At 43.2% G+C, this 26807-nt stretch overlaps 1 protein-coding gene across 1 annotated transcript in view; it reads right to left on the bottom strand.

Annotated features, from left to right (window-relative positions):
- atrnl1a (attractin-like 1a) overlaps positions 1-26807 on the bottom strand; it is a 452296-nt gene that overhangs the window by 247683 nt on the left and 177806 nt on the right. Inside the window, exons 12-18 of the mRNA XM_083775478.1 lie at positions 22184-22395; positions 17937-18055; positions 17332-17448; positions 13895-14027; positions 9775-9962; positions 3174-3387; positions 142-336 (exon numbers count right to left, since the gene is read on the bottom strand). Coding sequence (XP_083631604.1) covers positions 142-336; positions 3174-3387; positions 9775-9962; positions 13895-14027; positions 17332-17448; positions 17937-18055; positions 22184-22395 — 1178 coding nt within the window. The remainder of the gene's footprint in view (positions 1-141; positions 337-3173; positions 3388-9774; positions 9963-13894; positions 14028-17331; positions 17449-17936; positions 18056-22183; positions 22396-26807) is intronic.

Raw genomic sequence — 26807 nt, 5'->3', positions numbered from 1 at the left:
AGGAAATTAATCAATAGTAGTGAATGTTGACTCTTATCAATCAATCAATCAATCACTCTCTTCTGTCTGTCTGTCTGTGTCTCTCTCTCTCTCTCTCATATACGTTCTTGTTATCTCTCTCTCTCTCTCCCTCCGTCTCACCAGTGCAGTCTTGGGTCTGCCACTCCAGACACTGTCCGTAGGGGAAGGAGACGACGTAGGCGGAGGAGTCCACACAGCGCTGGGCACTGCCACACCACATGCACTCCATGGCCTGGGCGGTGCAGTTGGCGCAGCCGGCGCGCAGCGCACAGGGGGTCCTGCAGGGCCTGCCGCTCTGGCTGCTCAGCGGACTCACTTGAGAGAGAGAGAGAAAAGGGACAGTTCAATGTTCAACGCTCCTATTGCGAAATATTATGTATTAACAGTGGTATTAAATAGAATTAACGTTGCCGCACGTGTTCACATTATAGCCTCTGTATGCACTAATGGGAAAGCCTTTTCTATTAAGTGTGTCCGTCTTGGTGGGTACCGATTTGCGTGATGTTTGGGCTAAATCTGTAGCAGTTTATATATGTATTCATGAATGACCCTGGTGGTGCCATAACAGGCCAATGTGAGGTTTCACAGCAATCAGACGATGCGTTCATGATTCGAGGTATTTTGTACGAAACGAGGCACTCCTGCAACATTTGGAAGCCAATCTTTGCCAATCACGATGGAATCTGAAAAGAATCGGACAGATCTGCCTCGATCACGTTGACAATAGAGATAATGTGTAACGATCTGCGGTATGTTTGGACAAAAACGGTAGGATTAACATAAAAGAACAATGGTGCAAAATGTGGGGCATTGTGCTCAGACCTCCAGGGAGCGTGTGTGCCGTTTCACGATGATCGGGGCCAAGGCGGTTTAGGTACTGTATATGCTGTTCTTTTCATTATTCTCTCTAACCTCTCCTTTCCAATCTCAAAGACATTTAATTCCTAGTTTTGTCGGTTCTGGATATCTGTGTAGTGTGTAGTGTACCAATGCTGGCATGACAAGCATTCTTATATTGCCAAAGCATTACATACAGTGTATGAAACAATAATAAATTATACATAATCAGAAGAAATAATATAAACAAGACAAGGAAAAATGACATTGATCTATTAATTGTAGTAGACTTATAGTGTTCACCCATTGTCCCTCATTTTGTGGCAGGCTGATACAAATTTTGCTGCCAACCTGGAACATTCAGCTTTTTCACCTAATAGGTAGGGGATTGCCTGGATAGAGTCAAACTGTATCCCTGCCTTTGCTATTTCCGTGAACCTAGGGCAGTATTCCTCTCTAATATGTTCATATTTATCACAGAAGTGGAGCTCTGTCTCCACCACTCCTTGACTACAGTGAGAACACAGCCTGTCCTCTCTGGGCAGCCAGGTTTGTCTATATCTGCCTTTCTCGATGGCCAGGCTGTGCTCGCTGAGTCTGTACATTGTTATGTTTTTCTGACTTTGCCATCAGTCACCGTGCTCAAATATTCTGCCACGGTGTATGGTCTATTTAGGGCCAGATAGCAATTTAGTTTACTTTGGGTTTTTGTTGTTTCAAGCCAATAGTTTTCGTATTTTTGTTTCTGTTGATTAATAATTTGGTTGGGTCGGATTTGTTGTGGAATGTCGCTGTCCTGAGGCTGGTTATTGTTGGCTGATGGTTTGTTAAGCGTCAGGACCAGCTGACTGAGGGGACTCTTCTCTATGTTCATCTCTTGGCTTTTGAGGGCTTTATAATGATAGGATTTGGGGTCACTCAGTTTTAGGTGTTTCCAAAATGTGATGGCTCTTTTTTCAATGTTGATAATTAGAGGGTATTGGCCTAATTCTGCTCTGCATGCATTGTTAGGAGTCTTCCTCTGGACCCGGAGGATGCTCTTACAAAACTCTGCATGCAGGATTTCGATTGGATGTTTTTCCCATTTTCCAAAATGATTTTTTGTGAGTGGACCCCAAACTTCACTGCCATATAGTGCAATAGGTTCAATCACTGATTGGAATATTTGAGCCAGGTCCTAATTGGGATGTCAACATGTGTTGACTTTTTGATGGCATAGAAAGCTCTCCTTGCTTTCTCTCTCAGTTCATTGATAGCCAAGTTAAACTTTCCAGTGGAACTGATCTTCAGCCCTAGGTATGTATAATTATTTGTTTGTTGAATTTGTGTTGTTCCTAGGGTGAAGTTGTACTTTCGACTTGTGGACCTTTTTTGGAATATTACTACTTTGGCTTTGTCAGGGTTAATTGTCAGGGCCCAGGACTGACAGAATGTTTCAAGCAGAGCCAGGTTCTGCTGTAGACCCTCTTCTGTTGTTGACAGCAGAACCAGGTCATCTGCATAGAGGAGGAATGTGATTTCAGAGTCATGTAGAGTGACACCAGGAGCAGTAGACTGTTCTAGTCATTTGGCCAATTCATTAATTCATTCATTCATTTGGTGGGCCTTGATGATGGGCCGTAATGAGTGTTTTTACACTTGCTGAAAATAGCCGATCTACAAGCTTGCGACGCGTTGTGAGACCCTGTCCCACATTGTGACTGATGACAGGCAATTGCATCAGTGTTCAAATGCCCTAATAGTTAGTCCCCTAATAGTCGGCCTTCTGTTGTAAAGCTCTCTCATTGTCTCTTCCTGCAAGATGTGTTTTTAAAGCCTGTTAAAATAGCATAGACATAAAAAAAAGCATGATTTTAAAACAAAATGTGAGACACCAGAGGAGTTTATAAACGATAGCCAATAGGCCTATAAGGTCGAATATGACATCAAGGCATTTAATCCATTCTGAACGGGAACCCATTTTGGTGTTAGCATCATGTTATGCTTTAGCTATTGAAAAATAGCAGATCTACAAGCTCATAGCGCGCCACTCTACGAGCTTGTAGGTCTGCTATTTTTGAAAAATCGAAGAACGACTGACATTTTTAGAATCTGATCTCAGGTCAGAATGGGTTCATCAGACCAGTGTGTGTCCACTCCAGTGGAAACCTCGTATGAATCTGATCTCAGGTCAGAATGGGTTAATAGAAACTCAAGTAGTAAGTTGCTAAACCCGGTACTCCAGTATCGCTTGTGTGGGACAAGTGGGACGGGGGGGGACGGGGACACTTCTGTCCCTCAAATGAACAGTCTGGATCTGGTCGCCCTACACTCACCGGCGGGTTTCTCACAGATGAGTCCGTCGGCGCTGGCGGTGCAGGGGCTGGCCTTGAGCCCGGCCACCTGGGCCCTCTCCAGGTACGCGCAGAAGCCCGAGTCGCTGGGCTCTCCCGGCAGCCAGCGCAGGCTGCTGTTGGTGAACGGAGACGAGTCCTCCCAGCCCCAGTACGAGACGTTGATCTTCCTCAGACCGACCCACGGAGATAACGTCTGTTCACATGGGGGGTGGGGCGGGGGGGGGGTGGGGGGGGGGGGGTAGAGAGAGAGAGAGAAGTATAGATATAGATATATAGCATGGCAGATGTATAACGCCCAAACCCATACTTGCTATATATATCGCAAAGCATTGTTAACGTGAAAATCTGTTGTTGTCGGAAAGTGGATGTAATGCCATTGCAGTGTATAAGAACAATGGGATACCGGTAAATGGAGCTTCGCAAAGTCACTCTTTAGGTTTAATCAACATCAAAATAAGTAGGCCTAGTACAAATGCTTTTACTGTGGCTGTCCCTAGGCTCTGGAATAGCCTTCCTCTCTACATCAGATCCGCCCAGTCCATTGAGACTTTTAAGTCTCTGCTTAAAACCCTTTTTTTCGACCTAGCTTTTAATCACAACCCAGTTTAACAGTTTGACTGTTTTTTACGATTAACCCGCATTTTAATCAACCCCCCTTCACTGCCGAGATTGTTGTATTACCTTTAGAGCACACGCTGAATTATTTGGGCTTTTAATCCGCGAAAATCGAGCGAAAATAGCTCCCCCCGTTTGTTATGAACGATCGAACCACCCGCCATCTTGCTACACCGAGAAGAGGCAGCACAGGACCCGCCTCCATGAGGCGTTGAACCCAATGCGTTTGCATTGGCCTCAATTTCCCAGAAGCCCTAGCAGCTCACAGCATGTGACGATTTCCGGTTCATTGTCAACACGAAATGCACCTCCTCTCTTCCTAAGCGGCGAAAAAGAATTTTCTTTTTTTTGTTTACATTACGGCGGATTAAACACATAAAACAAAAGTCGCGTAAGTCTTTTATGGCAGCGACATTAACCTGGAGTAATCCATTCGCGGCACGGAAACTGTTAATCTCCAACCTTTCATTTTGAGCACCGCTTACCTTAGTGCCTATTATATTCATATGTACCCACTTGACATTGATGCATTTTTCTTATGTATTGTTTTTATTTGATTGTATTGCTGTTGCTATATATTCTTTTCTTTTTTCTTGACTTGTACAGCACTTTGGTCGATGACAGTCGTTTTTAAATGTGCTTTATAAATAAAGCATTTGATTTGATTTTAAATGAAAATCCCAATGAACAAATATAACAGGTCCTTCATCAGTGCAAGCAGACGAGGGGAGGGGACTGAAAAGTCAATGTAGCATTAAATGTAGAATTTGAAAATGGAAAAGAAGAAAAATAAACGGAAACAATTGTAAAAGTGCATGATTAAGTGAACAATAATTGTTGCGTCTAGTTGTACGCTATACAAAGTGGGTAGGGAGATGCTGTGAAAAGGTAACATAAGGAGAAGTTATATAGAAAAGTACTGTATTTCATTAAAAAAAAATAGCATCCAAATGCTCTGATGAAGGCTGCAAAAGCCGAAACGCGTAAACGTTCCTTTTTGGTGTGTGCCAATAAAGACAAGGAAATGTGAGTACTTTGTCCACCGTTTGTTTAATTTTAGGATGCGCTACCTTTTTGGGATTTTTCTTTTAATTCCTATGTTTTGATGTACGTATACTGGATTTGGGTTTGGCACTCCACTGAAAACCATTGCCCTCTTTTTTCTCATTCTACTGTATTTCATTTCTACTGTATTTAATTGGTTCCAAACTTCATTGTCAAAGCACAACGTGGGTCCAATTAGAGCAGGACTGATGTAACGTAATATCTCAGAGGAGACAGAAGGCAGGGTTTCTTTCCCACAGAACTCCCAGGATGTCGACTTGGTACAAGCAAATGTTTTAATATGAAAGTAAATCCTGAATCAACCTTTCGACTAATCACTGTAATTACTGTAAAAAGCCATAAAACCCATAAACGACTTTGATGAGTTGCCGTAATTGTGGCACAGTGTTTATGCACGTTTATTCTCACACATTTGGTGAATGTGTGAGAACGTGTGAGTTATTATTTCATAATGGGCTGTAAAGTCTGTGAACGTTTTACCTGCAAAGAATCCATAATTAGTCGCCATCAACTGTGATGCAAGGCCCGCGATAAACCTTTTTTTTTTTTTAAACGGAGGCATAAAGTTTGAGTTACCGCCATATAGAGATAAAATAATTCAACATTCTGTATAGGCATGGGAAATGCTCAGAAGAGGCTGTGCTTGTTTTGTGTGTGTGTGTGTGTGTGTGTGTGTGTGTGTGTGTGTGTGTGTGTGTGTGTGTGTGTGTGTGTGTGTGTGTGTGTGTGTGCGTGTCCGTGTGTGCGTGTGCGTGTCCGTGTGTGCGATTTGTATGGCTGTGTGCGTGTGTTTTGCGTGCGTGTTTTTGAATGTGTGTTTTGTTGAAAATCTCTTGCTATCTGGCGACGACAGAAACAAATACAGTAAGTACATTTACTTAAGTACAGTACTTAAGTACAATGTTGAGGTATTTCTACTTCACTTGAGTATATCCAATTACCAATACTTTTACTTCTACGCCATTGCATCTCAGAGGCAAATATTGTACTTTCACTCCACTACCTTTACTTTAGTTACTTTTAGACTTGGCCATATCCGATAGCCGATCTACAAGCTCAAACAACGCGTGATGCGACACAATGTGAGCTTGTAGAGCTGCCATTTTCAAAAGAGTTTTATACATTTTGAAAACTTGTGAAATGTGACATTCTGTATAATGAGTACTTTCTATGTTTGGTCCATTTTGAAGGCAAATACAAATACATTTTGAAGGCAATACGTTTGTATTTTTACTAAAGGACTTTTACTTGTATTTCTATATTGCAATATAGATACTTGTACAAAACATCAAAGGTGCCCTTTGTTAGAAAAACTTGTCTGGTAAAAACAGAGAGAAGCTTCTGCAATGTTCCATCCCAGGAGAGGTAGCGAGAGGTAAAGAGAGAGATCCTTACATTCTTCCAATTAACATCAGTCAAATATCATTCGTCTGCTGTACAGTGTTGTGCTGTACTCTCACACATTTAATGAAAATTGTATAATATGTGTGTGACTGTGTGGTCTGAATGACATGTTCACATAAACAGTATGTTCACATTTCAAAACACTTTGCTGATTAATCATTCGCATGTACCTTCAACATATGTGATTCATCTCCTACTGGGGTTAAGCCCACTAGGCCAGCCCTCAACCACCCATGAGCATACATTCACTGATGCACAGTATGTGATACTGTACTGCATCACAGTGTGATGGATTCCTCTGTGTTTTATACAAACCTGCTCTATTTTGGAATATTCCGCATGTATTCAGCTTTCCTGCATATTAAATGATTACGTTTGACTTCGACTACATCTTGACACATTCAACAGCTCTTTCACAGCCGTGGCACAGTGTGTATTCAGAATCACTCCTGTCCCACATGAAAGTCCTCTAAACCGTCTGGGATTATGCTAATTAAATGTGACACTGGATTAATGCTGTACTGTGATTATTTTTTAAACTTGAAATGACTCTCCTCTGCCATTTTTTGAGTGGTGCAACTCCCTTAAGGAGCTACAGTATAAAAAAACGACAGCATTGCTGAGGGCCCCCCCGTCAGCCCCCTGAATATCCTACAAACCACTGTTACTGTATATATACTGTGTTCATCCAGCGCCCATTTTCACAAGCTAGCATCCCCATGAAGCTTGTGAAGCTTATATAGTATTAGTGGCATCATCTTGTTCTCCGGTTTCTGCAGTTTCTCCTCCTCTTCGTCTTCATCCTAGCTTCCTCCTCATCCTCTTCAGCATCAGCGTCAACTGTCTCGTTCCTGGTTTTTGTCCTCCTCCTCTTGCAATTGCTTGCAATCGGTGGAAATAGCAGATCTACAAGCTCAGAAAGCATTGTGAGCTTGTATATGTATATAAAAATGAGCCAAAAACTATTAGCTGTTTTGTGAAACCTCTCATGCACCTAATACGTCTACCAAATACGGTTGGTAGAGCTAATACCTATACAGCATGATGTTACTGTATAGAATGAGTCAACTGACAGCGTCTGCTTAGCTCAGTCGGTAGAGCTCTCACCTTTGGACCACAGGGTCACTGGTTCAAATCAGGGTAGCGACAACTCAGCCTGTGATTCTTATTTGTGTATCTCTCTCTCTCTCTCTCTAAATAAAGGCCGTCGGGATCGGGAGTCGAACCCGCGGCCACACTGCCGGCTATACCAGGGCCAAGGTGCCTGGACCGCTGAGCCGCGGCCCACTATTGGTCCGAATGTCATTAGACCGACACGACAACCTATACGACAAACCATAACCTAACCATAACCGCAAGCACTCGGGCTATACCAGGGCCAAGGTGCCTGGACCGCTGAGCCGCGGCCCACTATTGGTCCGAATGTCATTAGACCGACACGACAACCTATACGACAAACCATAACCTAACCATAACCGCAAGCACGGGAGCAGCGCATGTTCGAACGCATGTCCGACCGTTAAATGTTTCCGCATGTTGGCATGTGTCGGATCTGCGTGTGCATCCTATCCTGTCAACTGTAAGTGTAGGGTTTAAGTATAGTTAAAAAGTATAAATGGCACTTCCAGCCATTAGCTATATAGGCCTACAGGAATGTTATGTTATGACTGCGGTATTGAAAGACAATGAATAGCTTTGTTTTCAATGTTGCCGTCGATCACGTTACCAGGAGGTGACATATTCCCTGCCGCCATTTTTTATGGTTCTCCTTTGTATAGTGACTTTGTTGATTATATGTATTATTGCGTTTTTGAGTTTTACACTATGATGACGGATTGAATACATACAGTATAGTCCCCAGCCAGGACTTTGTTGTGTTATCCTTTTAGCCTTAAGGTAGTTAGAACCGCAAGGTTTCCAGTTCGATCCCGGGCTCCCCCAGAGTTGGCGTCGAAGCGTCCTTGAGCAAGACTCTGAAGCCCTAATTCCCCCCGATGTTGCATGGTTTCCTCCGCCATCGGTGTGTGTGAATGGGTGAATGTAATGCAGAATCTATGTAAAGCGCTTTGGACAAAAAAGCGACATTTAAATGCACCATTTACCATTTACAGTACAAAAGACGTACATTGTACATTGTTGTACAGTGTACATCTGAAACATACTGTACCGGTGTACCCTCTGTTGAGATGTTAATGCAAGATACAGAACAGCGGGTAGATTACTCAGTGGGTGTGTAATAGGGCCGGGACTAATTGCGATTAATTTAGATTAATTAACTACAGAAAAATTTATCGCGATTAACTACAGATAAGTTAATCGCACCTTTTTTTTCACCGCGGAACGTTTCTCACTGGGCGCTTTTCTATAGTACTGAAAACTGGAAATAATAAAAAGTCACCCCTCCTAGAACTGGAGGTCTGACAAAAAACAGTAACAATATGAAGTAAGTACAGCTTTGTGATGTCACTGAGATGTACTTGTTACTGTTACTAATTTTTTTTCAGACCTCCAGTTCTAGGCAACACAGAATGGGGTGACTTTTTATTATTATTTCCACAACAGGTATATTAATGACAGTAAAATGTTGAAAATGAGTGGTATCCTGTAGTCACTATTCGTTGATTCACTGGGATACCAAAAAACATTTAAAAAAAAAGGTTTCTCGCTGTTCTCGGGTTGAATATTGATATGCGATTAAAATGCGATTAATCTAGATTAATTAATCGCAAAGCCTCTGATTAATTAGATTTTTTTTTTAATCGAGTCCCAGCTCTAGTGTGTAAATGTACTGTACAGCAATACATTTGTCATCATAGCTCAGATTATCTTAACCCATTCTGACCTGAGATCAGATTCATACGAGGTTTCCACTGGACACACACTGGTCTGATGAACCCATTCTGACCTGAGATCAGATTCTGAAAATGTCAGTCGTTCTTCGATTTTAGCTAAAGCATAACATGATGCTAACACCAAAAGGGGTGCCCGCCCAGAATGGGTTAATCACTGTCAGCATAACCCAGTTAACATAGACTTGCAAACACCTCAGTTGTATTTCTCTGTAGTGAAAATGTACCCAGAGAGAGGAGACAATGTCATCATGTACAGGAAACAAAACCACAGCTCTGGGTATTTGTCTACAGGTGAGAAACCAGAATACAAATGACAGGTTTTCAAAGTGGAGGCTGCTTTGGGACAATTACTAGAGAATGCTTCAATATATTTCAATATTGCCAGTTTAATGACTAAACCTGCTTTGCCCATTTAAAAATAATAATAAAGAAATTGCTCATAACACAGCATGCGAAGCATTGAGAGTTTATTAGATCAGAAGATATATATTTTTAAGCTATGGCCGTTTGAGAGTTCATGGCATGGAAACGTTTGGGAAACCCTGCTTTAAGTGACCTTTAAGGCCACCATTATTCTCAGTGACGGGGCTACGCCGTTGTGTCGTATAGTGAAGAGGATCTGGTTCTAACATCAGCCCCCTTACCTTGTCCTGCATCTGGTACTTGTGGATCTCCTCCAAGACAAAGTCCACCTGTTTGTCCGAGACCAGCGAAGCGATGTTCCCGCCCAGGTTCTTGCAGTAGTGCTGGGCGTTGTCGTAGCTCTCGCGGCTGGAGTTGATGCGGAGGCAGAAGTCGCCGACATGGTGCCAACCCTCTGCACACAGCTGGCCTGCAGCACACAGGGGGAACACACAGATCCTTTATGGCCAGGCTAAAAGGAGCCATCAGGGGCCTTCAATCTGGGAATTAAAATCTTGGACCACCAATGGCTGTATTTTGCGTGAGGAGGCGTGATCAATGCCATTTGGCTATTCTGAGTGGCCAAAGAGCATTGATCACGCCTCCAGGTCTTTAGTTTACTCAAGTTAGGGAATAAGACTTGGTACTTAAGACACGCAAAATACAGCCCCAAATGTGCTACTACGGTAACTCCGAATGTTACATTTCAGAGGAAAAATAATGTTCCAGTTTCCGCTTTTAACCATTTTGACCCGAGATCAGATTTAAAAAATTGTCTTCTACATCCTGACAGTTTTCTGAAAAAGGCTATGTTTCGTTCTTTGATTTTTCAAAAATAGCAGACCTACAAGCTCATAGCGTGCCACCGAGTGGCGCGCTATGAGCTTGTAGATCTGCTATTTTTCAATAGCTAAAGCATAACATAATGCTAACACCAAAATGGGTTCCCACCCAAAATGGGTTATGTAACGTGATATTAAAATGTCCAGCATGCATGGTCATTACTTAATAAAGCTTATCCGGTTAACGTCAACAAGATGATACAATTGCCAACCGCTGGCTCGTCCATATTAGATTAGCGAACTGGGCTCTGTGACTTTGCAACGCTAGTACAAACAAGAATGACTCGGTCATACCTGCCAGGTGCAGCAAGCTCTCATATATGAACATCTATGAGTATGGCCGTTCACACTGGGGCATTCACTTCTAGTCATTTTCACTAGTTGACTAGTTGTCTAGTTTAATAGTCGACTAGTCGCCTAGTTTACTAGTCGTCGACTAGTTGTTTTTTTCTTTCTGGAAATAAATATTCGTACATTTAAAAACTGTGTACATTGGTGACTATAATCTGCCTGATCTTGAGGCCTACACAATAAAATAAATAAAATCTTATGAACTAGTCAACTAGTACCAAGAAGGTCGACTAGTGGATTTACTAGTCGACTAGTAAACAAGTAAACTAGTCGACTAGTTGCGTAATGCCCTAGTCCACACTGTGGGTTTTATGGGTAAGTCTCCCATTGGACCTGTGTGAAGTGAGCAGTGGAACTATACTGTAATTGTCTACTGTACTGAACTCCTGTACAGACACTCGTGCTGAAAAAGACCGGTGTTATACAAAAAAAACTCTGCTTCCCAACATGCACCTGTGCACAGTGTGAAGCTCAACAGCACCACTTTCTCACCCGTTGGTACCTTAGAGTATATATATGAATAGAGACGGCACCCAGAGGAAACCCTGAGGCGAAATGGACATAGTGGCCGAATTTGGTATTGCAGCGTGGGCCCAAACACATGAACACGCTGGTCCGTTGACTATCATTGTGCACGTTCACGACGGCAGCACGTTCGTGCGCGTTCGTGCACGTTCAACGGGAGCGCGTTCATGTGTTTGGGCCCCAATCCATCCCAGAATGCACTCTGTTCAGATCAGCCAACGCAGGGAAGCTGGAAGTACCCTTGCTAAAAATGCCGGGACAACGCAGCATCACTCCCAATCTTCCGCCGTAGTCTGAAAACCCACCTTTTCAGACTCCATCATGGCCCATAGCACTTACCCTACCCCCTTAGATAGCATTTCTGTAGACTTAGATAGCATTTGATACAGACTTATAGCATGTTATGTAGACAGCACTACAATTGCATTGTATGTAGTCATAGCATGTCATAGTACATATTTATGTATAGCATAGTATATACGTATGTATAGTTTCATTATATAGATATTCCACTGTTACTTTCTTAGCTTACGCATGCTTCATGATAAATGCTTTTTTGTGTGATGTATTCCCATGCTTTTTTGTTCTTGCTTAATGTAAGTCGCTCTGGATTAAGAGCGTCTGCTAAATGCCTAAATTGTTAATTATTCCTACCCGGAAGGAGGAGTGAAATCGCCTCATGCGCTTTTGAGCAACTTAATGCAAGTGGATGGGAGGAGAACTCGGATGTCGTCTCTATTCATTATATACTCTAAGGTTGGTACCCTAAACAGACAGACATAGTGGACATAGGGACCCACGACGCCCCATTGATGGAGACGGTGTGCCGCACCGCTCAAAGAGTGTCTATACTACGGTCGCTAGTAGTACACCAAAATGGGTGCCCGGTCAGAATGGGTTAATATGCGTGTGAGCCGGCCTGCAGCGCGCCACGGTTGGAAGTTATGCTAATGAAGAGGCTATAATCGTTCTGCTGCCACAAAAGACTACCGTTTACAGCCAGGACACCATGGCACCGATTATACGTTCAGTCACAAAATGGCCGCCGCCGTCCCCGCCGCCACCTTTCATCACGTTGTATGTCTCATACAGTGACAATAAAGATCTTATCTTATCTTAGAGGAGGGCACGGAAAAGGCTGTGTGAGTGGCTCGATTCAATAGAAGAGAAGCCTAAACAAGAGGGAAAATATCGAGGCTCTCTCTCAAGGAAGAGTCTCTATTTTATGTAACTGCACTGTGACGATTCAAAAAAACCTTCAAGCTTCAACTAACCCCACGTGACCTTATCAAAAGGCCTCCGACTAAACCGCTGACAAATGCAGCCGAGGAGAGAGAGAGAGTATAGCAGGCTTAATTGCTTCATGTGGACAGGAGATACGATCATGAACAATAAACAGTCAAATAAACGCTCAGCTAGTAAAGTTCTGTCCCGGTTCGACACAACGCCGCGGCGAGGAGGGACGGGGTTTTGTATATTTGAAGTACGAGAGCATTTTTCCCACAGTTACTGTATTACAGCCCGTGTTAGAGACATGGAGTTAGCTGAGAGGCTTTCCGACGGAGAAAGAACATTGAGAACTTTGCGGGCTTTTTAATTTGTTAGTCAGCCGAGGATCCCTTTTCGTAACATCAAGTAAACAATTATAATTGGCCTACTTCCCTTTGCACATGGAGGAGGGTGTGTGTGTGTGTGTGTGTGTGTGTGTGTGAGCTCGTGAGTGCACGCATGCCTGAATACATGTGTAATTCATAGCATTATATTATCTGTGCACATATCTACATGATTAGAGAAATGTGTTTATTTGTGAAGCTGACTGCATCTGCAGCCTATCTATGCACCAGTCCAACAAGTCACGCGTGAGTGCGTGAGTGCGTGCGTGCGTGCGTGCGTGCGTGCGTGCGTGCGTGCGTGCGTGCGTGCGTGCGTGCGTGCGTGCGTGCGTGCGTGCGTGCGCACGCACACTGGACTGAAGCACTGGGGCTTCTTCTTCTTTGAGAAATGAGTGCAATAAGTGGGCGTGGGAGAGAGAGAGAACATGGGCTGTGCCCACAGGCAGCAAGATGCTCAATAATGCATCAGACATTGGCATGTATAGCCGCTGCTGTCATGCAGGTAATCAAAGGGCCCGAACAGTGCTTTATCGCCTGCAAACATGTGTGTGTGTGTGTGTGTGTGCGTGCATCCGCTATAGTCATTAACCACCTCCTACCAGCTGTCCCTACTTTGGACATGCCATTATAGGCTTTTTTATTTTATTTTGTATTTTTTTGTTTGTGTGTTTGCCAATTCGAAAATAGCAAACGTCGTGTGTGTGTGTGTGCCTGGACCTGCTTGCATGTGTGTCTCTTCGTCTCCATGTGTGTGTGCGTGTGCGTGTGCGTGTGCGCGTGCGCGTGTCGAGAGCTAAGGCATCGGCAAAATTCTGTTCAGTGTCTGCAATAATTGGCAGTCGCTATATATGGTCAGAAGGCGATGCTTTCTGTATACCCGTGATCTGTATCCTGAAGCAATTGTTGTAGAGTTTTCTTTTTCAAGTTTGCGCATCCACTATTGTTTGTGTTCAAGAGATGTCTTGTAAAATGTGAACGCAAATAAAGATGTTATGTGTGTGTGTGTGTGTGTGTGTATCTCCTATTCTCACCAGGCAAGGCGTGACACTCCTGTTGCGGTGCGTCCCACTGACAGTTGAGGTTGAGGGAGCAACTCCTGCAGTTAGCCAGCCTGGAGCACTCCTGTTCCTCTCTCCTTTTGCACCTGGACGACTCCAGGACAGACTGGGCGGGGACGCACGCGCGCACGCACACACACACACACACACACACACACACACACGGTTTAACACTTTTAGGGCTTTAAATTGTTTCATCAAACGATAGGCCCTGCTTAATACGATATAGCCAACATTTGTTTTAATGTGTTTAAATCGCAGTATTTTAATAATTAAAAAGAAACTCCGTCTTTGCCGCGGAGCCGGTGAAGAGACCTTCATGTTGTGATGACGAAAGCGGAAATCAACCCATGCGCTGGGCTGCTTTAGGGGCTTCTGGGAAATTGAGGCCAATGCAAGCGAACGGGGCACAGCGCCTCACGGAGGAGGGTCTTGTGGGGGGCGGTCTTGTGGCGCACCAAGATGGCGGGTGGTGCGATCTTTCATAACAAACAAACCTTTTTTCGTCAGATTTTCACGGATCAAAAGCCCAAATACTTCAGCGTACATGCTCTAAAGGTAATAAAACAATCTCGGCAGCGTAGAATACTTGATTAAAATGCGGGTAACGCGTAATAAGCATGTAGAACTGTTTTAATGACATAACAGTTAAATAAAGCACAGAAATTCACAATAATATACTCGTTCTAATTTAAAAACTTTGCTTAACCTTCAGTGACAATCTAATATTCTCTGTCACAGGACAGAGATCGAGGCTGTACTGTAGAATAATAATAGGAAATCATTTTGAAATGTAGGCCCGTCTTTAAAACCCATTCTGAACGGGAACCCATTTTGGTGTTAGCATCATGTCATGCTTTAGCTATTGAAAAATAGCAGACCTACAAGCTCATAGCGCGCCACCGAGTGTCTCGCTACGAGCTTGTAGGTCTGCTATTTTTGAAAAATCAAAGAACGACTGACATTTTTTTAATCTGATCTCAGGTCAGAATGGGTTAATCAGACCAGTGTGTGTCCAGTGGAAACCTCGTATGAATCTGATCTCAGGTCAGAATGGGTTAACTCAAGATGAAAATGATATCCTAAACAGGAGTATGTATAACACTGAGGCGTCTTCCATGCAGAACTGCACGCGACATGAGATGAGACACCAACATGGGAGAAATCACGTGCCAATAGAGGGCATGCGCGTGACATCATCATCAAACCAGGAAGTTATGCAGGAATACCTACTGAGTGGCAAAAAACTACTTTCTGGCCTCGACAGCCCATACATCCACACAGAAAAGTCCTATCTGATTGCATTAAACAACATTAAACAAGGTTAAACTCACTTTGCATGTTGCTTTGCCACTCGATGTGCCATTCACTTTAAGCATGCGCATACCCTCTATATAAGGAAGTGTTGAGGCTATTGTGTCTTGAACCACAAAACCCCTCTGCTGGCCTATAACATTCAACCCTGCCCAGATTTCTTTCCCTATGTCTCCCCCCCCCCCCCCCCCCCCCCTCTCAGCTTTTCCCCGCTATGTGGAGTACGGACCACCCACAGTCTGAATATGGAAAAAAGAAGAGAGGGGAGGAGGGGGGGGGGGGGGGGGGGGTTGGCTGGACAGTAGCTGGTTATAATTTGTATCGCCCTCAGTCAATAATGTAGTGTCATGCACTATTTAAATGGCAAGTGTGTATGTTATTGCGTCCTTATGTCTGTAGCCATCTGGTCTGGCTATACACAAAGCAGTCTGTATATACCGTGTAACTGTGGGTGCTATTTAGATGACTTATGCCCTGACCCGTCTTCCAGCACAGCCTATATTATAGGTAACCAGATCTGAACAGATCATAAGACAATAAGAACGAGGCCTGAAGAGGGCCAGAGGGTGTTGTGGAGCATCTGTGAGGACAGGACATGCTTGGTTGCTCAGCCCGGGGGGCGGTGGGTCTGGGTGGTCCCTGACCCCCTGGGAGAGAGAGAGGGACTAAAGCGCTGACCATAGGGAACAGTGGAACAGAGGAGATCTGAACAAAGTACCTTAACCTTCTTCTGCAAAAAAAAAAGAAATCTCATGTGTTGATCTCCTTCCAAATGTGCATTAACAATTAATTAGATTATTCGACTAGCAAAACGGTAGTCGACACTGTATTTTTAAAAATGTTTTCTTTTCTTTTTTCTTTTCTACAGCAGACATGCATGCTGTGATCTCATCTCTGTTGTTGTGTTGGTCCAACTTAAGTACTAATCCATTCCTGGCTGATTCCTGTTCAACAAGTTAGATTGGAGACGTAAAGTATAGCAGGAGTCCCGCCTCACTCTGACCAATATTATCCACAGTTTGGTGACAGTCACACTACAGTATAGCTCTTGCCGTGATTTCATGTTTCTTTTTCTCATTCATCTTTCTTCATGCTTATCCAACAAAAATGCAGGCATTATTAAAACCAAACAGCTATGCCGCGCGATCATAGTTATAATAGTCGCTATGGACTGGAGTGAAGTCGATCATCTGATTCATAGCCTGCTAGCTAGCAAGCCTATACTAGTATGTACTCATAACCTCCTAGCTTGTAGCCTATATACTATAGTATAGTATGTACTCATAACCTCCTAGCTTATATATAGTATGCTTATATATAGTATGTACTCATAACCTCCTAGCTTGTAGCCTATAGTATGTACTCATAACCTCCTAGCTTATATATAGTATGCTTATATATAGTATGTACTCATAACCTCCTAGCTTGTAGCCTATATAGTATGTACTCATAACCTCCTAGCTTATATATAGTATGCTTATATATAGTATGTACTCATAACCTCCTAGCTTGTAGCCTATATAGTATGTACTCATAACCTCCTAGCTTGTAGCCTATATAGTATGTACTCATAACCTCCTAGCTTGTAGCCTATAGTATGTACTCATAACCTCCTAGCTTGTAGCCTATAGTATGTACTCATAACCTCCTAGCTTGTACTGTAGCTCCTTCTAAAGCTATGGACCAGAGCTCAAAAAATCGTTTGGTACTCGCTGTTACTAGTTGCCTTAAAGAAACCAGGTCAGCGGGGAGTCTCACAACAAGTAGGCAACACGCATGAACGCATGATCACTTTTTCCCCGAGAATAATTGAAGTAGCGAGAATCGATTGTTTTAAACCCTCAGTGGTGTCAAGGGTCAAAATACACACATGTGGGCCCAGGCGGTGGCGTAACCGTCTGGGCACCCGACTGGTAATCCGGTCGCAGTGTGGCCGCGGGTTCGACTCCCGAGCCCGACACGGCCTTTACTGCATGTCATCCCCCCATCTCTTTCTCACGTTTCCCGTCAGCCTACTGTCTGTCCCTTCAAAAAACCAATACAAGGCGTAAGCCGCAAAAGAAATATCTTAATTTTTTTTAAATAATAATACACACATGTCCTCTCCTCTTGGCGCCGTGCTTCCATAAACTCAACTGATGGTCGGACAGCATGGACGGTGGTCGAGACAGAGACAGGGCTCCTCCATGCTGCTGGGCCAGCTCCAGAGTCAGCTACAGCACGCACGCACACACACACACACACACACACACACACACACACACACACAGGTAAAGTCATGCACAAACACATACTGTATACACACACACACACAGAGAACATCAAAATGTTTGAGAGAACAGACAGAGCTACGGTACATATGTATATAGGGATGCCAGGTTGAAATTGAGCCCCATTGGACTGTACGCTATATTTACGTACCCGGTATGTTATTTCCCGATGAATGGCTCATCTTATATAAGTTATTAAATCAATCATGTTTTTTTTTTTTTTTTTAAGATATTTTTTTGCGGCTCGTAGCGCGCCACCGAGTGGCACGCTACGAGCTTGTAGGTCTGCTATTTTTGAAAAATCAAAGAACGACTGACTTTTTCAGAAAACCGTCGGGATGTGGAAGACATTTTTTAGAATCTGATCCCTGGTCAGAACGGTGTTAAATGTTGCACCCCCTAGCTAAGGGAGCGGCTATAGGCCTACTCACCACGGTACAGTTGCTGGAGGCAGAGATGCATCTCCTGTCCTCGCACCACTGACAGCCCAGTGTGTTGGCCGTGCAGCTGCCACAGTCTGAGAAACGGATGCACTGCTCGTCTTTACTCTCTGGGACGGGAAAGCGCGCACACACACACACACACACACACACACACACACACACACACACACACACACACACACACACACACACACACACACACACACACACACACACACACACACACACACACACACACACACACACACACACACACACACACACACACACACACACACACACACACACACACACACACACACACACACACACAGTTGTTAGCTTGTACATCAGCTCCATTTAGGCCTGAAAAAAAATGTCTTCTTAATCCTGACAGTTTTCTGAAATACCATATGTTTCTAGGCCTATAGGCTATCACTCAATATTTCATGTCAAGGACCCCAGAAATGATCTGTAATTGGCCTCCGACCCCCACCTGAAAATATGTTGTTCCAGGGACCCTCCCCAGAAGCAAAGATTTGAGTTAAAAACGTTTGTTCTGAAAAATATATATTCCAAATTTGAGGCACATTTTCACGGTTTTTCAAAAATAGCAGACCTACAAAGCTCGTAGCGCGCCACTCGGTGGCGCGCTATGAGCTTGTAGATCTGCTATTTTTCAATAGCAAGATTTTAACGTAATGTTTAAAACACCAAAAGGGGTTAAAAAAGTGACACTGTTGTGTGATGGGAGTATAATTTGAGCTTCAAGATTTAACAGATGTTTTATATATTTTATATTTACTAGCCCTTACAAGTTGTGAGATATTTGCCCCCCCCCCCACCTGTGGCCGTGGGGGGTACTGCGCCCGGGTGCGTTTGTAATTGACTAATAAATTAATTAATAATCGAAAAAGGGCTTCATTACGCCCTCCATATTCATATGGTCAATGCCTGTGTGAAAAGTGGGAGTGATTGGTGCAGGCAGTGAGGAGCTATGTCAGTGTTTCTGACACACAGACAGACACACAGACAGACACACACACAGGCAGACAGACATTGTTAGAATTATAGTATGATGATGATATATTTTATATAAGTATTATAGTCTAAATAGAAGCAGCTTCTGCAATTATTCATGGGCATTCATTTAAAAGAGTACGACGATCAGCTTAACCACATGAGCATTCGTCATAAGAATAAACAAGTTCTCGTTGCAAAGTGTTGAGGGGTTTGTAGATTATAAGATGTTTCGGTCAAAGAGATTGGGTATACAGGGATGGGGAAAAAAAGAGTGGGACCTAGATCAGAACTTGAGAAAGCTCGGCGGGGCGAAAGGTTGCTGAAATAAAGACGACAGAGAGCAGAATTATATCGCGTGCGGACATTGCATATTTTTCTTCATTTGGGCCTATAGATTAGACCCCTGCAGGGGGACTCCAGTCAATGGGGTATAATGGGATTAATTGGTTGAATTGTTTAACTGTCATTAGATAATGAAGGCAGTCAATCCGCCTATCCTAATGTTCCACTAGAACTGTAATCACTATCCCCATCTCCTATAGAAAGCTGCTTGGCTCTGTCTGCCTCACAGCATACCTGAACAAACACTAGCGCTGCTACATGTGGCTACAGGACAGGCGATGGTTGGAGATTCAATCCCTTTGTAATTAGTCTGAAAGGAACTGTTTTGACCCCTTCGGTCCAGCAATTACGGTGCACAAACAAACTTCAGAGGCTGATAGTCATTAAGATTAATTATTAGTCTCAGAGGACAAAACAAAAGGTTGTTGTCATAGAATAGAGGGTCAAGAATAACGGCCTTGTACATTCCTGAGCAAACACAGTGACATAACAGTACAAATAGTTTTGAGGTTGAGTGACTTTGGCTTTTGATGTTAAATGGTCTGTGTAAAGGAGTTATTTATTTTGAATCTTTTTATACGTTTTTATCCCACGATTTTGCAACCCATTTTTTTCACCCAGTGTCAATTATCTAATGTATTCCTTGGCGCTACACTTCCTCTGCCAACCTGGAGGGGCAGCGGACTGACCTCATGCTTTCTTCTATGCATGAGGAGTCCAATCTCCTTCTTTTCACCTGACAGGGAGAGTTTCCCCAGCCAGACGTAGTGCGTGGAAGCAGGAACACGTTATTCCGACCAGTTCCTTTCCCCTCCATCAGGCGCCTCCATCAGGCCAGGGGGAGGTAGTTTAGAGACCAGGATTACTGCATGTTTTTTGTGAGGGTACCTACCCTAGGGGACACGGGGAGAACATGCAAACTCCACACAGAAAGGCCCTTTCGCCAACCCCGCCTCGAGTATGGGCACTGATGACACAGAACACGCCCACAGCGTCCCCAGTGGGAATCGAACCCAGGACCTTCTAGCTGTGAGGCGACAGCACTACCGACTGTGCCACCGTGCCTAAAGGAGTTCTTTCTGACGATGGGTTAGGTGTACAGCAGAATGGACATAAACTTGCAATTGTGCAGGTTTATTTTTCTTCTTGCATGGAATTTCAGTAATGTTAAGAAATAACGTTTCAAAAAAGGTTAAAAGGAAAACAAACTTACATGCTTAAATCAAGCAAACAGGCTAGATCTGGTCTGAGTGTAACTGTAGAGTCAGACTCTCTAGACGGTACTAAGGGCAGAGCTCTCTCTAGCAGCATTGTGAGCTTGTTCACGCTGCCTGAGACAAGAATCTCTCCTGTCCTTGTTGGTACAAAGCAACCATCATTACTGTAGCAAAAGGAACACATTTGATAACTTCACCTTCAAATTCAAGTGACAAACAAGGTTAAGTATTATTCATGTTTTTAGCAACACAACTCTTTGTAGGGACAATACACAGTTTTAGGCAACATGCAAACTCCCCTGACAAGTGGTATGTTCCAATTACATTCCCAACTCTATAAAAGGAGCACTGCAGTGTTTTTTCCACTCTTTACAGAGGATCAGACCAGTAACAGGGAGTGGGTAAGTATAGTGATGACGTTTGGACATTAATCAATCAAATCAAATGTCTGTTTCAGCTAACTATTGTCTGCGTGTAATTTGTAACCTGAAGGAAAATTAAATGAATATGAAAGGAAATAGGCCTGTAAAATGCAAACTGTGTCGAGATGTGAAACACGGGCCGGTGCATATCTTTGGTCCGACACGCATGCGTCTTAACCGGCATCGTATGTCGGAGCCACAGGTGAATCTTAACCGGCCACGTATGTTGGTGCCACAGGTGAATCTTAACCGGCATCGTATGTCGGAGCCACGGGTGAATCTTAACCGGCCACGTATGTCTGTGTCATGGGTGAGTCTTAACCAGCCACGCATGTCAGACTATTGGTGCGTTGGATCAACGTATGCCCCCGTACAACACAAACCTCCTGAATACCAACATAGCTAGCATTGTTTGATACGGACCATGATGCTGTAACAAAAGTCACAGTGAATAAACTGCAACATAGAATAATGGTAATGAGTAGTATGATTAGAATGAATGTGATCATCAGAAAATAAACAAAAACGTAAATGAACGTGAATGAACATGTGAGGATGAAAATATAAGTGGGAAAGGCAGTCTGTCTTTCCCACGCAAGCCTCCAAGCTTGCAAGCTTAAACTCCAACAGTATAATAATGTGATATAATGTATCTCTGCTCACCAAAACATCACATGATGGAAACGAGAGGTACACAAGTTGACGTCATAATTACCGTAGCCTATAATGTCTCCTCATGCCCAAGAGAAGCGATATCTTGATATATCAGTTTAATATTCACACGACCATTCCTCAGATTACTTTTCTGCATATGAAGGCATGAGACAATGCTTCTCTCTCAGTATCCCCACACGTGCTCAGAAAAGGTCCGACCCTTACATTCCAAATAATAGCCTGTGACCTAATCTAATTTGCAACCGCACAAAAACAAACGGAAAGACTACATGAAAGATGAAGAAATGTAAGGTTTTTGGCGTACCAGCTCAGTGGCCTTGTGGTTAGAGTGTCCGCCCTGAGACTGGGAGGTCGGGGTTCAATCCCCGGCCGGGTCATACCAAAGACTGTAAAAATGGGACCCAGTGCCTCCCTGCTTGACACTCAGCATCAAGGGTTGGATTGGGGGTAAGTCCCTGCGACATACTAGCGTCATGTCCAGGGGGTGTACTTGTACATCAAGCTGCCTCACGCTATACAGAAACAGGAGATAGGCTCCTGCCCCTATGGGCCTCACGGCTCGGCAAAGGCTACGTACCAGGTCTTGGAGGGCAGAAGGGAGCAGGTACGACGTGGTTGGCCATGTGCGGCTCCCAGGGGACACAGGCGCCGTTAAACCAGAGGCAGCGGAAGCCGGGTCCGGCGCTGGCGCACCGAGCCGGATCCGAGAAGGCCCGGCAGGCGGGAGGGCTGTAGGCCAGGACGTCGTTCAGAAGGAGCCCTGAGAAACCTCCAAACACGTACATGGACCTGAAGAAGACAGATCTAGAGATTAGGGCATTAACCCATTCTGACCTGAGATCAGATTCATACGAGGTTTCCACTGGACACACACTGGTCTGATTAACCCATTCTGACCTGAGATCAGATTCTAAAAATGTCAGTCGTTCTTCGATTTTTCAAAAATAGCAGACCTACAAGCTCGTATCGCGCCACTCGGTGGCGCGATACGAGCTTGTAGGTCTGCTATTTTTCAATAGCTAAAGCACGACATGATGCTAACACCAAAATGGGTTCCCGTTCAGAATGGGTTAAGCAACTAGTCGACTAGTCAATCCACTAGTCGACCTTGCTGGTACTAGTTGACTAGTTGATAAGAAAAAATATATACGTTTATTATTTTTTTCCCCGATTTTGTAGGCCTCAAGATTGATTGATTGATTGAAATATTTATTAACAGTTTGCAGAATTACAGTACATTTCAAGCACAAACTCAATACAAAGACTTGACTGTGAGTGGACGACCCAATTAAGCATTACACTTGTTTACAACAGGGTCCAGATCAGGTAGATTATAGTTATATAGGGCCTGCTTCTTCAAAAACGAAATGCGCCAGAGTGTAACGGTGGCGGAAACAGATATCGTATTTATCCGTCCGATCAAGCTACGTTGAGATGACGTGTTATTCAGAGAGTGGTGTGTAACACAGGTGCGCTGGCGTATCGCAGGTGTATGTCATACTGAATTCAGCTGGTGCAAAGTGATCGGAAAAGCACCCGTCAACCTCATCTGCATTGATCCACGCCCAATTTCATACCATAAAAGGCTTCAAGCATGACTCAGCAAACAGCAGTTTGTCTGAGATCCGTCCGTCAAAAAAAGAAAAAAGGCTTTGCAGACATAGCGGCTTCACAAATTAGGCCTAAAATAAAAATGATTGGAAAGAAATCACAGCCGCGGTCACTGCCATGAATATAGCCTGCACTCTATTAATTTAATAATTCTACACATGTAGGAGCAGGACAGGCTTTTATGTTATGTCGTTTATGCACCATTGTATTACCACTGTAGGCTACTATATATGTACAAACTGACATCAATCCATCAAAGGACACCAAAGGAAATTAAAATATTTCCAAGCTTACAACGGTGCGTGCTCCGCTGAAGCAATATAATTATAATTTATTGAATTAAGTTCGGGACCAAGGCGGGTGCTCAGTGCTCACTCACACCTTTGCAGAGGTAAAACATATCCGATATTTAAAATATCGGATATAATATTATGTCAAATTGTCAATGCAAAAGTCGTCTTTTGAGAGAGAGCTAGAGAGAGAGAGAGAGAGGGAGGGGGGCATGGGCCCACACTGGTTTGCGCGATAAAGAACAGTAGCCTATACATTCATAAGTGAATAATTATAGGCCTACCTCGTAGGCCTGGGATCCTCTTGTCTGAAGAAATTATAATCCAGTGAGTTTATCCAGTGAGTTAAACTATTCTGTGTGTGGCATCCATGTGATCAATATCAATATACATTATTATAAATTCTGTCTGTCTGTCCGTCATGTTTGTGAACAAGCGCGAGTGGAGGTGAGCTGGCTTAAAAATATGATACGACTGGCCGACTTTCAAACACGCTGACGCCATTCATTAGGCTAATGTGGTCTTCTATTTTTTATATAGGGCTAATTAGCCCTATTCATTTTCCAATGTGAATCGGATCGGCAGCACGCTGCTGTCTGCCCCCCCCCCCCCCCCTTCCCACACACACACACCGACAGTGAACTCAAGGAGCTCCGTAACAAAACAATTTCAATAGGCCTGCCGCCTACTGCAGGCATTACTACATTAAACAATGTTGGATTCGTACAGTGCAGAATGCAGATAAGCCTATGTTCTTATTATAATTGTGAGTTTGTTTTTTAACATGCAGCGCGAGTCCGCGAGATCCAATCTACAAGCTCACAACCGTTGCACTTCGAGTAGAAGGCTGCCGAGTGAGCAGCCCCAATCGTGCATGATATAAATATCCTAATAAATAAATAAAAAGGTGTCGTGCTTGCGGGGCAGTTTCTGTATGGGACTCTATAGGATGCATGCATTTAGGCATACAAGTGCACTCGGCTTTTATATATATATATATATATATATATATCGTTTTTTATGTGCTGATCGACCAATATGTTGGGGACACATATACATATTTTATCTGAGATTTGGGGACTATTTATTGATTCAGCATGAAGACTAAAGCCTTCTGAATAAATCTATACGCAAGTGTATGCTTCCGCAAATTTCTCCGCCACCTAAAGAGGTCCCGTAGGATTTAGCGGAGTTTCCGATCAACCAAAGTCAGCGTCAAGTTCATGGCCATTTCCATGAATTCCAAATTAATGTGGGAAATCCACGTAAATGCCTTTACGCTGATATATTGACGTGACGCTAGTGGAAACGCGTTGAAGAATCAGGCCCATAGTCACCAATGTACACAGTTTTTAAATGTACAAATGTTTATTTCCAAAATGTATTTATTTTTTACATAATAGGTGGTTAACCCATTCTGACCGGGCACCCATTTTGGTGTCAGCATCATGTTATGCTTTAGCTATTTAAAAATAGCAGATCTACAAGCTCATATCGCGCCACCGAGTGGCGCGATACGAGCTTGTAGGTCTGCTATTTTTGAAAAATCGAAGAGCGACTGACATTTCTAGAATCTGATCTCAGGTCAGAATGGGTTCATCAGGACCAGTGTGTGTCCGGCGGAAACCTCGTATGAATCTGATCTCAGGTCAGAATGGGTTAAACAACTAGTCGACTAGTAAACTAGGCAACTAGTCAACTAGTAAAAATGACTAGAAGTGAATGCCCTACTAGAGATGTACAGTATACAGAAATAAGCAGAGAAACTTGATCAAAAATGTATACAAGGACTTGTGGAGCTGTTCACAGTAGAGCTGGAAATACCAGAGGAAGCAAAGGTTATGTTTGTAGCTGATGTTTTAGGCGGCGCTTCTGTAAATCAAGGGTCCAAACAATGAACAACGTTCCGGGATAAAATAATTCGTTTTTTGCTTTAGGGATGTTAACAATGAATCGACTATCAATTAATTGCTGACAACAATTTATCAATTCTATTTTAAATGAAACAATTGACTGAGTCGTTGTTGTTTTCCCTTCTCTCTCACGTTAAAGATTGATATCTCTTTTGGGCCCTACACACACATTCACAGTTACACACATTCAAACCCCCAGATTATTGTTTTGGGGTTTAAGGTGCTTCACTCTTGGGCAGTTATACTCAAGGCATTAATAAAGCAGACAGGCAAACACAGACAAACGTTGAACAATGTCTAGGAGGAGAAGGATAAAAAATAAAGAGAGAAAAGCAGAAGTGAGGGGAGCAATAATGTGAATCAAACATCAACTTAAGGACAACTTTAGTTTTTTTCAACCAAGGTTCATGTTTTAGGTTGTTATTACAGTTGAGTGTATTTTTCTTTTCATGTGCTTCTTTCTTTCGTTTTAGAGGGATTTTAGCTTTTCTTTTAGGGGGGTGGGGGCATTAGAGCACGTGGCTAAATATGTATTTCTTTACAAAGTTTTATAGCCATTTCATTTTTTTATTCTTTACTATAGTCCTACTAGAGCTCAGGAAATGACATCTGACCACAGAAGATCACAGGATATATTGAATGTGTCAAACTGGCATATTGAGCCTATACACACAGTGCTTCCCCCAGTAGGCTACCTTCACATTCAGTATAGATCCTGTGATTTTTTGTGGCCAGATGTAATTTCTTGAGGTCTAGTAGGACTATAGTAAATAATACAAAAATCGCTATAACATTTAGTAAAGTAATACATATTTAGCCCCATGCCCGAATGCCCCCGCTCCCCTATAAAAAAACAGCTACAATCCCTAAAACGAAAGAAAGCAGCACATGAAAAAATTAACTCAACTTTTACTTTCTCTCATAACAACCTAAAACATGAACCTTGGTTCAAAAGAACTAAAGTTGTCCTTTAACATGGCGATAGAGTGAGTCCACACTTTGATGTACTGATGGCCACTTGTGTGTATCTAGTGTGACTCTTTACCCAAATGGAAACAACAATGTTTAATAGACTTCACCTGTAAGCATGCAGACAAGCTCTGTCTGGCCAAAATGTAAGAGTTAGAGACAAATGAAACCATGTTTGTTTTCACAACTTGTCCACTATAATGAACGTAATGGTGACAAAGCAAGGATATTGCCAACATCTGGTCTGCTGGAAATTGCGTTGAATTACTTGTACTGTATAGGTTACTATGGAATGGGCCTGTACCCGTTGAATTACTTGTACTGTATAGGTTACTATGGAAGGGGGGAAGACGTACCCGTTGTACTGTATAGGCAGAGTTGGGTGTAACGAGTAACGGAAAATCTCGTTACTGTAACG

The sequence above is a fragment of the Protomyctophum parallelum genome (assembly GCF_964188405.1).
Source record: "Protomyctophum parallelum genome assembly, chromosome: 10".
NCBI classification, from domain to species: domain Eukaryota; kingdom Metazoa; phylum Chordata; class Actinopteri; order Myctophiformes; family Myctophidae; genus Protomyctophum; species Protomyctophum parallelum.
The sequence above is the reverse complement of the archived record's forward strand: the minus strand, read 5'-3'. Positions and strand labels throughout refer to the sequence as shown.